The sequence below is a fragment of the Anopheles funestus genome, chromosome 2RL (genome assembly GCF_943734845.2).
Source record: "Anopheles funestus chromosome 2RL, idAnoFuneDA-416_04, whole genome shotgun sequence".
NCBI classification, from domain to species: domain Eukaryota; kingdom Metazoa; phylum Arthropoda; class Insecta; order Diptera; family Culicidae; genus Anopheles; species Anopheles funestus.
Genome location: NC_064598.1, coordinates 31,108,631 through 31,123,188, shown reverse-complemented (window position 1 = coordinate 31,123,188; position 14,558 = coordinate 31,108,631). Strand labels below are relative to the sequence as shown.

The 14,558-nt window shown below is 41.1% G+C and overlaps 1 protein-coding gene across 1 annotated transcript; it reads left to right on the top strand.

The window, feature by feature from the left end:
* Window positions 1-5,578: 5,578 nt before the first annotated feature.
* LOC125764294 (histone acetyltransferase KAT6B-like) lies at window positions 5,579-10,700 on the top strand. The gene has a single exon (XM_049428406.1). It carries the CDS (start codon window positions 5,897-5,899, stop codon window positions 8,648-8,650), a length of 2,754 nt encoding a protein of 917 aa, XP_049284363.1. The 5' UTR covers window positions 5,579-5,896; the 3' UTR covers window positions 8,651-10,700.
* The last annotated feature ends 3,858 nt before the right edge of the window (window positions 10,701-14,558 follow it).

Genomic DNA, 14,558 nt, shown 5'->3' with positions numbered 1-14,558 from the left:
CAGGCGTCGACCAATGTCACCTTTTTTTTTGTTGCTTTCGTCATTGTTGCGAAACATAAAACTTGACGTGAAAATCCGGATCAATCAGCCACCCCTTTCCGTGTAGCCATGCTTTTCTTTGTTCCATTTTCGCTAAGCTCACTAAGGTGGGAAGAAAACAACATTTCTTCACCGGTGAAACCGTCCACCAAAACGGAGCAACTGGTGTGTGCATTTTCAGCTGGCACGATGTCCAGCTGCATGCGGTGAAAACCGAATCCTTTCCTATGGCATTCGAATCAAATCAATACGGTGAAGTGTGGAAAGGAAATGCCCGTGTGCATCGGGCTTGTTGTGCATTTCTTCCAACGTGTCCCGAGCGAAAACATGCTCGATTTGATGTTTCTATGAAAAATTTATACTATCCATTGCCGTACGATGTTTTGTACCACTTTTCGTCGTTGTTCCGGTGGATTAAATTCTTGATTTACAGAAATATCGATTTTCCCGTTCACTGACCGATTTTTGTTTTGTTTTTCCTTTGGTTTGCCTTTTGTACTTTTTGTTATAAAATTAAAGTTTAACGGAGCAGCTTAAAGTGATCCATCTTCTTTTGTATGTTAAATGATTTAAATGCAAAATAAAATTACAAAACTTTTCCCAAAAAAAAAAACAGCAAAAAGGTAAACTTATGAACCACAAATATCCTAACGATTTCCCTGCTCTTGCTAGGTTAAGATATTTAACTGCAAAACTTTCGCTATGTTCGAGTGATGATGGTCCTTTCTGATCTCAAAGCCGGTTATGCTGCAAACTGCTGTACGATTTAAATTCCTCCTTCCACACCCCTCACTTCCCATCCCGTCCAACGCTGGGTGTTACTTCCCTCAAGCCGCTCAGCCGTTATCGTCCGTTACATCGCAAATAGCATTAGCGCTGCATGGCACCGGTAGAAATTGAATTTGATTAAGATAAAGTGTATTTCACTACACGCTTACTGTTTTTGCCCGAAGTTGTCTGAGGCTTCCATCGCTTGTCGTTCGGGTTTCGGTGCTCATCATCAGCTGCCGAGCTGCAGCGAGCTGCAACATTCCGGGCAACACTTTCCATTACGACACGTACGTTATACTGGTGGCGATTCACTTAGGTGTGACAACAAACTCAGTTAAGAAATTTAATCTCCTCGCATCATGTACGCATTCCGGTACGGTACGGAAACAACACACCCGATAATATCTCGGCCTCAACAATTCCAGCCTCATCCACATCCAAGTCACATCGGTGCACACTGGTGGCTGTGCTGTGCGGTTGTGCTAACTTGGATCCTTGGAGGCATAATGTGCATCGGGTTTGTTTTACGCGTTCGAAAGCAACAGGTCGATATCTCGGCAACAGCGCAATGGGGGTTCAATTGGAAGGACACGCTGTAGGTTTCGCCATAAATCCAATTATCGCTTGTAAATACGATATCAACAGGCATGTATCCAGCCACAGTGATTATGCTGCATAGTGTGAACGTTTTTTTTGCTATTTAATACATTTTGAACATTTAAGTAAAATTTTTACGCTTCATATGTAATTGAAATTAAAACTCTAGCTAGATAGAAAGCAGATTGCAAGAAGAAAAATATTTTTGTTAGCTTATTTGTTTATTATGTTTACGCTCTTCTTCAAGTGTATATTTTGCTCGTTATCACAACGAAAGAAGAAAATAGATACAAGGAATGGTTGTCGAAATAATTAAAACACAATCAGCTTTCGCGGATGATTATTAGGGATTCATTTGGTGGGTCTGTTCGCTTCCACGCCCATTCTCGTAACCCGATACGAAGTCTGGTTTTGCCTGGGCTGTCCAAAGGGGCTCGGCAGATCGTTTTAATGGGCTCGGTATTACTACCATTGACTTCCCAAGGAAATAGTGAACCGTGAAAAGGCCAACAAAGCCAAAGTAGTGCATGCGAACCGTAACGACATTAAAGAGCTTTTTTTTGTTGTTGCTGTCCTTGTCCAGCCATTGGTGAAACGCTGTCCATATCCTTATCGCGGTATCGTGGTTTTAGTGCAAAACCATAAGGAGTGAATTTGGTTTTTTGTTGTTGTGCTGTTGCTCATACTCCCTAGGATCTCCTTTTTCGATGGTAGGGAAATGTTTGAAACTGTGAAGGGTCAGAAGCGTACCCCCTCGAAAAAGTTTTCTACTTGATTGGTTTCGGATACGCAAACGGTGGTAGGATGCTTAAACTGAAGCTTTTCCCTCATACTGTTTGACTTCGTTTCTGCGATCGATGTATCGCTGAAGTTGGGTAGCAATCGCCCTACAGCCATATTAAAGGTAAAGCAGCTTTGCAATTATTCATGACAGGAGAGAAATGAAATATGCTCACCATGGCACTTGAGGAAGTACGTCTAGGGCGTCATCGTGTGGTATGCAAAAAAAAACCGAAAGAAAGTAAAACAAAATATGAAGCAATAGAATAAGCATCTTCATACCATTGAAGGAAGCATTGGACTAGGGAATCGTACCAGGCAGAAACGGCTCCCAGGAGGGAATTCTTCTAAGTGAAACTACTGCGATAGCCGATGGCAGTTCTGCTATACTGACAGGGATTATTGCTGCTTGTCATTGTATTTTTCGTTCTACCGGTTTCTATGTTGGCTGTGCCGTGCTAGTGCCAAGACAACAATTCAAGCGAACACCAGCAACCGTGGCGGGGAAGGAAACGTACATCTTGGGCGGTAGATCGGCGTACAAACGTAATCGCATGCTTTCCAGCCGACCGGGAAGGCTGCCAGTTTCCTTTCAATTCACTTTTGTTCCGCATACAATTATGAATGGACGAAAACGGTCGCTTGCGACAGAGTAATTATTTTCTCATCCAATATTCAAATCCGTTCCGATTGGTTGAGTTTTTCTGTTTGTGAATGTGTGTGTATGTGTGTGTTTTTTTTCTTTCGTTTTTTGTGTGTATGATTTCGCTTTTCCTTTTGATTTTCTTTGCGGTTGAAGACGGTCCTTGTAATTGTTGAGTGTTAAAGGTTTTTATTTCTCTTCTCTTCTCTCTCTCTATCTCTCTCTCTCTCTCTTTCTCTCTCTCGCTTATGAATGGAAGAAAGAATATCTGATTAGGGTGATCAAAACACCATACACTAGACGACTGCTGGGTAATGTTTGAAATGTTTTCAAATGAAAGTATTTTTTAAAACCTAATTAATAAAATCCGATGGTGAATTAGTGCCGATGCTTCAAAAAACAAGATTAATGTTAAATCGTGCGGCTTCTTTGTACGCTGGACTGATTATTTTGCTACCTAAAAAAGTCAAAGAAAGGGCATCAATGCAGGATGAAAACATTTATCTTATTTGGTTCCTGAGAACGAGGCTAAAGTCAATAATGAATAAATGTGAATAAACACAGCTTTTTGAACCTTTGGTTTCGATTTCCTTTTATATTTCAGAAAGGTTTAAAAAAAAATAAACACGTTTTTGTTCATTTTATCTCGTATGTAAAAGCAAAGTTCATGGTTTCATTCTAATGCCATCGTAGCCTGTCGAGTCTTATGCAACTTGTTGGGCCCGTTATCTCTTGCGTTGTCGTTCCACGCTATGGATTTAAAAATCCTAAGATATATATTTATTTTAAATACATTTACTTTTTTCTAACAAAAACATGTAGCTTAAAATGACCTAGGAAATGTTCTAGGACATTTTAATTATTTTATTTCTGATGATCTGATTAATTAATCAGTTCAATTCGGCTTTCTTAAAATATCACAAAGTCAAGTCTCTGAAATTTCTAAAACACTTTAATTTTATTTATATGATAGTTCATGGTTTAAAAGATGTCCTGCAAGCGCTTCTTAAATTAACAAGATTTATGTTTTGACTTAGATACTTATTCGCAACACAATATGAACAAGTTGGGTGTACGTTGGAAATCTGAAACTTAAAAAATACCGTTTTTTACTGATTTTGTTTGTTTGTTTTTCTTCTCAATTGACTTCGTTCCACTCACTTAGTTGTATCTACCAATACATTCTTTAATATAATTTGTTTTTTATTTCGCGTAAATTTTAAAACGATTTTCAATGAAAATATTCGTGATATATTGCAGAGACCAGAGAAGATCGGTTTGGGGAAAACAATATTATTTTCCTACACTACACACCACCATTATAATGGCATACCACAATTTCAATAATGACGCTACAAACAAAGTAATGTATTACACGTCATTGCTGTTCACGTGAGTTGACGAAAAACTTTTCCACGCTGCACGGTGCAGTATATGTGATGGTTACACCAAGTGTCTTCTACACGTTTCGAAGGCCCCCGCATTGCATTGTAACTATTGCAACTATTTGCAATTTAGGGTAGCTGTCTTTAAGACGTCTCGCCTATCTGCCACAGAAACGTAGTATCGCAGGGTAGCGTGCAGTGCAGTGCAGTTGACCAAATAGTAGCATACGTTCGTTATATTAAGCTATGGCAGAGAGGGAAACCTTCCAAACTGGAGTGTTCACAAGTTTTTGCTAGTCAGCTACTAGTAAGTGATTGGATGGAGAACGGAAGGCAAAGTCATTTTTTTCCAAAGACACTTTTAAAACATTTTCCATCGCGCAAAGGTCAATTATGTTTGCGTTTGTGGGTGTGCACGGTAAAAGATTTCATCATTTTCTTAGCGCCATAAAGTTTCTCTGATGTGGTTAGTAAAAGTATTAAATGGCGTCCTTCGTGAGGAGTTTTTACAATCTTTCAATTACATTGTTCTGTTTTATAGCCTGAGAGAGAAATTATTAAACTTATAATTAATTACTTCTAAATGGCTTACATATGGGTGTAGTTAAACACAGTTTTTGTTATTGTCTAATCGTCAATTTAGGTGAGTTTGTAAGGAATTTAAAATTTTCCCCTAATCAAGTGAATGAAGTTTAAACACAGTTACGAAAGGAAATTATACAATTTGATAAAACATATTGGAGATACGTAAAGACAAAATGAAAGATGAGTCCAAAACAATAAACTTTATTTTTTTGACTTATCATACCAGCCATAAGATTGCATCGATAAATGACTATCAGTTTAAAATTTTGTTATGCATTAGTTAACTAATCTATCGTGCTTAAATCGTACTATCATAATTACTGCCTAAGAGCTACTGCTGTAGTTTAGACTAATTCCTAATGATCTTCAAAGGGTACATGTTTGTATGAATTCTTCCGTCCTTGTCGGTGAACTAAACAGCTTAATAGGTAAGTAGGATCATTCGCTACTAATCTGCCATTGTCCTCGCACACATATGCGGCATAACACTGTACCTACCTTCAGCAGGCCTTTGCTGTATTTACGGCCGAACCGTAGACTAACCGCTCTAAACAAGAGGTAACAAAATGCATTTCTTTGAAATTGTCCTTTGGTGACGAAGAGTTAGATATTTCTATCCACTCTCTTCTGGCAACAGGCATTAGTGATTGCTGTCCGTCTACGTGGTAAAAATAAGTCTAGTAAGAAAAAATGGCCGGCGTGACCTGTAACGTCGTTAAAGCCAAGAAGAGAGAGAGAGAAATTCGGTTTTCTTCGGTTTTTGAAATTTACCGGGTAGGTAACGGGTTAACCAAATTGCCATAAAATATTCTGTTTCCCAAAGTGTTTTACTACCTGACTTTGTTATATTTTTGGCAGGGTAAGTGGGTGTTTCCAGCATCTCATACAGGTCCGAAAATCTAACGATTTACTGCCAGAGATTGTAGGAAGGTGGGAGTGAGCACACTTATCCATCATTTAAATGTTTTAAAATATGTATCATTACCGGGTAAAATGATCTACCCATGAGCAAAATATGAGCGATATATAAGACAGTTGATACTGTTAGCACCTTCAGTCTGCTTTCAGCTTGCCTGCCGATCACTGTTGACAAGCCATGCCCGAAAAAGTGAACCACATTAGTGCGGAAGTATGGCGGGAATGGATTCTAGAGGCGATTTCTTCTATACTACAACAGAAGCAAAGTGCAACATTTACTCGTATATGTGGTGCGATACAAAAACGCCATATGTTTCACGAGGATACGATTGCCACGGAGTTGAAGAGATTAATAGAAATTGGAGCGATCAGGACACTTGTGCGGCGTGAAAAAATCGGCTATCGTGTGGTGAAACGATCCGGCACACAAAGTCAACAGATGCAGAGCACGGGAAAATTGTATCCACCATCGAACATACTTTGTATCGAGTGTTTAAAAACGACACAGAAAGGACCGAATGGACATAAGCCGGAACCGATGAGTTCGTGTGTACGATGCGGGATATCGCTGCATGATAGTTGTGCGAACAGGGTGAGCAGTTATGAATCTTCGTTTTCTCTATCCCAGCTAGTATCGGCTGGAAATCGGTGGTTTTGTGAAGAATGCAAAACTTGTGAAGGATGTAACACCATGAATGAGAGTGTCGGTCGTGTAGCGCAGTGCGTTATCGAATGTGCCAGTTGTGGTTGTAAGTTTCACTTACAATGCATGAACCCACCAGCTCGGATTGGGGAACGGAAGTTGCAGGAACGTTGGAGCTGTGTGAACTGTATACAGTACAAACGATTCAATAACTCACCTAAACAAATAGAACAGTGTGGTGAAACCATTGCCGAACTAAAACTAAACACCGATCGCAACAAGCAACCGATCGAAAAGGAGCTGATTGATGGACGTGTGGAGGCGATGCGACTAAAGTTGGGTGATCGAGTGACAGCAGACGATCTGGACGTGTTCCGTGAGGTGCTTCGCATGCGATGCAATCTGGAGAAGGACAATCTTAAACGCACACCGGAAGCCATACGGCTAGGACGGCACGAAATCGAAACGTGGTACTCGAGTCCATTTCCCCAAGAGTACGCTAAGCTGAAGGTGCTGTACATGTGTGAGTTTTGCTTAAAGTACATGAAGACAAACGACGAGCTCGATCGGCATCAGCGTAAATGCATGCTGCGACATCCCCCCGGCTGGGAGATCTATCGTGATGGTGATGTCTCGGTGTTTGAAGTCGATGGAAACGATCAAAAGCTGTACTGTCAAAGTTTATGCTTGTTGGCGAAATTGTTCCTCGATCACAAAACACTCTACTTTGATGTGGAACCATTCCTGTTCTACATCTTAACGGTACGGGACGAGGTCGGTCATCATATGGTGGGTTATTTCTCGAAGGAAAAGTATAATCAGCTGCGCTACAATGTATCGTGCATTCTTACGATGCCTCAGTATCAGCGGCAGGGTTATGGTCGATTTTTGATTGATTTCAGCTACATGTTGAGTCGTGTGGAACGAAAGCCCGGAACGCCCGAACGTCCTCTGTCCGATTTGGGTCGCGTGTCGTACCATCAGTACTGGTGTTCGGTGTTACTTGCATACTTTTACATCGAACGCAACGAAACGTTGACGTTGGATAAACTATCCCAAGACACGGGTATGATCGTTAGCGATATTGTTACGGCACTGCGAAAGCTTGGTTTCATCAGGTACAGGGTTGAGCATGCGGGTTGTATACGTACGAATCGTCCGTTCATCTGTGTTGATTGGCGTCGAGTGGAGCAGCATCATCAACGGACAGTGACTTCGCGAAGAATGATTGAGTTGCGTGAAATTTGTCTACGCTGGATACCCAACATGAGGTTGAGTATTGCAATGAAACAGTTTATGATTGATTTGTGCAATAAACGAAAAGAAAACAGCTCTCCGGTTTCGATGCAACCGGAAAGCAGGAAGAGGAAGCGATCAACCCAATCACACCAGTCAAAGCAGGATGAAATAAGTGTTGTCCAAGCCAGTGAAAGAAGCACAAATGTGTCAACATCAACACAATTAGATATTAAAACAGAACAATCTTGTGAGGAACACGATATCACAGTAACAAGCACCGGCAGGACAAGATTTCGTTCGAAAAAGTACAGAGGTACAGACTTCGATTTATCATTATCGATTACTACTGGAACACCTAAAGCATACCGAAAATCCAACCCTCAACCAAACACGGTTCCAGTCGTTAAAACCCGAAACTTGTTGCAGAACTCATGTGCTGTCAAGGTTAAGTTACCGTTCATTGTTTTGGTACCTTTGAAGATTGAAACTAACGAGCGATCATTGTTGCTACCGAGCCGAACACCAACATTCGACGTTGAGGACATTTCCCTGGACAGTGTGGAAGCGTTTATGGGCACACCGAAAAGTGAGCTTCAAAAATCGTCGCCGGAGAAAAACTTTGGACCGGGGTTTACACCGATCGCACCATTTCGACGACAGGATAACGATGATAGTCGAACGATAGATCGACCGATAGCAACGGTTGATGAAACTAGAGGTCTTTTCTGCACTCCGAAAACAACCCGCGGACGCAATGCAATCGGTCGTCGTAAGCGAATGATCAGCTTTGAGTCGCTGTCCGAGGAAACAAATCCCAAACGTTTGCGGTTGAACGTCACGGAAGAGTCTGTACGACGATCAGAAGTTCCCGAATTGTGCCTAAAGGAAGCTGTCCACGATAACATGCAGATCAAGCTGTGTGAAGAAAAGGTAAAATGCCTCGAGATGGATCGATCTACGGGTAGAAACAGAGCAAGTGTAGATGGGGCCTGTGTAAAGCCGAATAAAATGCTAGCTTCGTTGGGTAGACCACTACCCAGAACCATTTAGTGCTAGTGTAATGAAAGCGTTACATTTAGGTTTTTCTCATAATTCTACCTACATGCAAGGAATGGATTGATGTTGAATATGGCAATAGAAGTTCCACGCAAAGGTACAAAATGTGAAAGGGGAAAATATATACCTGTAAAATGTAAAAAAAAAACACCACACCCATGAGCATTACAAATAAATTTCTGCCCTTCCTACCTGCCCCATCCTTCGTCCACCAGGTTCCGGCCCCAAAACACTGCCCCTTCGGCGGGGGGTTGTCATTTCCGAGATCAATTTTTCATTGGCACGTTGGTTTTCTTTATATCGAGCTTCTTGGCAACGCATGATTCGTTCTAGAAGGTTTTTGCCGTGCGTGAATATAGTGCCCGGTTTCCATGTTCCGGCACTGCATCGCAAATGGCTGTTGCCAACCTGTGCACTCACAAACAAACACACGCGCGCGCGCCATTCATTTCCGGACCCATGCAGACATTGCAAAGCGTCGTGATGGCGCCCTTTTCAAGGTTTAGACAAATGGACGGACATACTTTTTGCAGGGAACGATAATGTGTACAGAAGCACACGTACACAGAGTTCGCTATTTGTTCTGGTTTGTCAGTGTGCCAGCCAAGTGTCAGCAATAGTTTATGGACTGCGGTAGTGAAAAATCGAAAATCTACTCGCTTCACTCATTTTTTTTAATCTAGATTTGCAATCTCCCCGTCGTGTGCTTTATGAGAATTTGTTCACTGATAGCAATGCGCTTAATTCTGGGCTCGGGTTTTTATTCTTCCTTGTTCCCCTTCGTACACTGGCAATCGCTCAATGCCACTCGGCGTAACATGTGCAATCATCCGATGTTCACGTTCAATGTCAACGTTTAAATTTTTTCAAAATAATCGAAAAAATTAAATTGAACTTAAAAAAAAGAAACAGAAAAGGAGTGATTGTATTTGGTGTTGTCCTTCAACGAACGCTTAAGTTTAAGAGAAAAAAAATACCACAGCAAAAAACTTTCCACCAAAGGCATCCACGGCAGCAGTAACGTCGCGGCAGGCTAGCAAAGTGGTTTCAATCTTCCGCAGGGTCGGAAAGGAATGACCGTCTAATTGCATTAAGATGCCATCCCCGCTTGGATATATTGTTTTCTTTTTTTTTGTTGTATTCATCTTCTTCTTGTTGCTCACGGCAAAACCACTTGGTGGGAAAAATTGGATCGGGACAAGACCTAAGATAAGGACCGCTTTCGCTTCGTAATGAAACCATCAGGTTGGAGAGGATGGAATAGCTCAAGTAAGGGAAACATCCCGTTCATAACGTTTTGCCACGGGAAGCGAAAGGAATATTCACCAAAGCGGGTTTCGGGACATAATGTGTATGGGTATGTGTGTGTGTGGGTGTGTGTGGGTGTATAAAAGTGTGGAAAACGGAAACGCCAACAGCTATTATAAAAGAGCGCACCAATGTAATTCAAGGGCCGCTGGATAGCGGATATCGATTTTAACTTCTTTTTATCACGCGAAAGGGAAACGCAAGTGGAAATACACAAATGGAGGAAATTGTAAGGGATGATAATATTTTCCCGTTGTCTGAAATTTGGTATTTTTTCGTATCTTCATAATTTTTTTCTTCTCCTTAGTAACATGAGTTGGGTGATTTTTTGAGGGAGGAAGATCCTTCACTGCCCTGGCCGCTTTGGCAAGTGTGCAGGCTGGTTGCTAAAGCGGTTCCTAATATGGTGAAATGCTTTCAATTAATCATATGGCGGGTGTGAAAAGTGTTTTTTCCTTCCGGGTCCGGTTGGTCAAATCGGCTGCTGTGTTGATGTCGATGTAATTAGTGCACTGGTGGTGCTACCTCCACATCCGATCATATCATATCGATTGACGCTAACGACAATAGAATGAGCAGTAGATGTTTCGCTTTGCGCTCGAATCAATAGCAAACCGTATCGAGATTGCAAGTTTACTATATAATATGAGTCGGAATTATCAGTTTCTCATTATCAGATTTAGAAAGAAGATGTGTAGAACTGAACGGAGAAAATAAAGAACTAGCACAATTTGAAGAACTAGCCGATACAAATTGGAGTAAGGTATGATATATTTCGATGCAGTTTGCTCGTGTTTGAAAAGTATTGTTTATTTTAAAAAAGGAACAAACTTACACTTATAGATTTGTCGCTTGGTTTGACTTTTTAAAAAAGATCAAACACTGGACGAGTCCACTTTATTGAACAACACCGTAAGAAGCGAAACTGTTAACTGCTGCTCGATGTCGCTCAGCACTGTTGGGTAGCCTCTTGGACGCGTCTGTCCAGATGGAATGTGCTGACCTCGCGTGGGAGCCTACTCCAGGGATGGTTCCCGACGTTCATGCGACACCGCGCGTGGAGTTGGTGACATCCGATGCCGGTAGGCCGATGCACCAAATAGCTGACACCGCAAATGGAGATGTGGAGCTGTCGATGTTGATGTCGATGGTGTATGTATGTATGTGCATACCATAACTTTACTTTCAAAATATTTAAAAAATTATCAACCGTACATTGAAAAATATTTAAAGTTTGACAAGGGTGATTTAATAAATTTTGTATTAAATTGATATCATTTTCCTCTCGTGATTTGGTCATTATTTCCTTAAAAAAAACTCTTACATGATACACATTATCGCCGTTTAGGCACGCTTGACCCGATTACTTCCGGTTCTATAATGCAATACCATTTTCTAAATATTTCCTTCAATCCAATGAGATTATCTTCTCGTGCTTTTTCTTCTTTTTCTACCATTCCCAATCAAAAATATGATCGTTTATTGTTTTGTATTGATTTTGTTATGTTTTGTTGGAAGGCGGAAACAGTTTGATATTATTTCTACATACTGTTAATGCAGCTTTTGATTTCGTGGATGACCAATTATTTTGGTGAGGGAATAAAGCAACGGTGCACGTATTTACATAAACATTGTTTAATTAGAAATTGGCTTGACATGGCATTATCACTTTCTTTAAATGAAAACCTTACTACATATAAAAAGTGGTCCGACGAACAAGAAAGTTTACGTAGTTCACAAATCTTACAATGATAAAAATGAACCTAGTTAAAATGAATAGAGAGCCTAAGAGCCATTGTTGTCATAGAGTAATTTTCGCTATATGTACGTCTTCTAAGTTCAATTCTAAGTATTCTGTAATAACGCAACATTCTAGGAGGATTTCTGATTTATATTAACTCTAGTCAATAGATCGGGTGCATCTATCTCCCCGAATAGTAGCTTAGACATAAAGGTATACTGGGCATTATCACGTCTCCTAGCAAGAGTCTTCTTCTTTCTTGGCCTGGTCATGGCCGAGAACATTGTGAAGGCTTGGTTTACAATCCGTTTCCAGGAAACTCGGTCCAGGACTGCAGTCCTCCATCCACGGCTGCATCCGATCTCCGACAGGTTTGACTCCACCTGATCCAGCCAATGAGCTCGCTGTGCTCCTCTCCGCCTCATGCCGAACGGATCGTGACGAGCACCTTCCTGGTGGGACATGAGTCCGGCATCCTCATTAGTGTGTCCTTCCGTCTTTGACAACCATCAGGATATCTGCTCCGCCAAACAGCTCAAATATTCTCCTTCTCCACACGTTTTTCAGAGAAGGAATTTAAAATCTTCTCAGACACCCAGCGGGCGACATCACCTCGCGGCTTCTCCGCAAGTGTGTTGCTATGTGTGTGCGTGTGTCGCTGGAATCTTCTGGATCGGGAGTAGTTTGTGGAGCCCCTAGTAGGCATGATTTCCCTGAACAATGCGAGTTCGGATATCGCTGCTCATGTTGTTGTCCGAAGTAACGATCGTACCAAGGTAGCAGAACTCCTCTACCAACTCGAGATCGTCACCTTCAAATGGTGCTCTGCTTCCGAGTTGGGCTCTATCACGGTCAGCATAGTTCGGCCCGCTCTAACACTCGGACAGATAGAATTCTAGACCGATTTAATTCTGTTTGTCCAAACACTAAAGGACGGACACCAAACAACTGTGCTGAAATCGAACTCGGAACGAAAGATGAGTCTCCATTTTTTAAGTATCGTAAAACAGCATCTGTAGATTTTTTCACCAATTTCCGATTTCCTTTTTCAGCCATAGACTTCTGTTGGATGCAGTGTCTTTATCTTAATACAGAATATCCATCTTCAAATTTCCGATTTAGTGATCAATTGATCAAAATGATGCATGTTTTCATATGGTGCTTAAAGTTTAAATAGTCCATATTATTTATATATTGTATTGATTTTTTTAGAAGGACATAATTAACAACATAATGTTATAATGTAAGAACATAATTCGGTAATTAACAACATAATGTTATAATGTAAGAACATAATGTCTGTTAAGAGATTTAATGTTGTCATATTTCTAATTAATGTTGGTAATATGTGAAAATATTTAAAAGAAATACGTTTGGCAGGTTTATGATAGTTAGATGACTTAGTTGGTTTTCGATCATCTAACTTAGCTTTAAAAAGCTTGCTGAAACCAAATTCACGTAAGCTCAGAGTGCAACCAAAGTGATGTGCATGATTTAATTTTCTTTCCATTAATTTTCCCAAACCACAGAAATGTGGTGCGTCTGTTAATCAAGAGCAAAATATACGCTTCATTGAATACTATTGATGAATTAATGCTTAAACAAAAGCGATCCAAATTTGGAACGTTTAAATTACACACAGAATGTAACACAAGGGGAGATAAAAAATGACAACCCTTCTGACTGATCGAATTGTAAAGCCCAAAATCAGAAAAACGGTCGCCAGTAACTTTTAGCCATTTTGTTTGGGGAATAATTGAACCAGACGGCCCGCGCGGTATTGCCACAAGCGAAGAGCAGCGGTGGGCTGAACGACGACGGGAAGAAAATGACTTAAAATTTCCGATTGAACCTAACCACCATCACGCAACGTCCTCCAAGCATACCCCTGGCGACAAAGTGATAAGGTACCATCACTCTCCACTTACTGTATTTGCGGAGAAGTGCTCCATTTGGAAAACTCATGAAATCACAATTTCCCACCGGCAGCGTTTACGCTTTTGCGACTAATTGCGTAACGATGTCGGACGGGTCCGTTGGGTTGCTGGCGTACAGGGAGCGATGCAATGCGGTGCGGCTCACCGATTTACACCGTTGTAAGCCTCCGAACGAGTGCGTATCCTTTCGGCTCACAGCATTTGGCTTTTGGGAGTGTCACCGGCACAAGGCAGCCGGATGGGCATGGGCACGAAAATGGGTTTCCTGCCGCGTCCGGTAGACTACCGGGGCAAGGCTAATAGTCTTGAAAAAGTCAGAACAAAGGTAATCAAAAACGGTTTAATTGATTTATCATTCGCTCCAAGCGACATGCTCTTTACGTTCTCACGCGCTAGCAGATGCTTTTCCTTGAAGGTGTGTGCCTTTCTCAGCGTTAGAATGACAAAATGGTTAGAAAAATGTAGGCGGACATTAGAGTATTTCTGATCTTTGCTACAATTTATTAGTGTCCATGTTTTTAGGGAGGAAAGATTTCCATTTTCTATCGCTTTTAAACGCTGTACGAAAATGCTACAGCAGAAGTGTTCACAAATAGCGCAAAATCGTGCAACGTTTGCGTTCTATATGAACAAAAGCAAACCTTTCACCTGATGATGTTTTATGATTAACTTTAGTGTCGTTTTCACGGCATATTTGTTCGTGTTGCTAAACGAAAGGCAAAAGCAAAAAAATCTCCTACCACTAGAAACAAACACTAGATACCAGTTACAATAATGTTTCATTTCCTCGTTGGTTGTTGGTTGGTGTGCGTTCTGGCAAGCATCACGTATCACTGGATGGCGTATGTGTTGGCATTTACAAATCTTCCCCGCTCTCTCGGTTAAAGATGGAACTTCGTTGCGCTATATCAACACA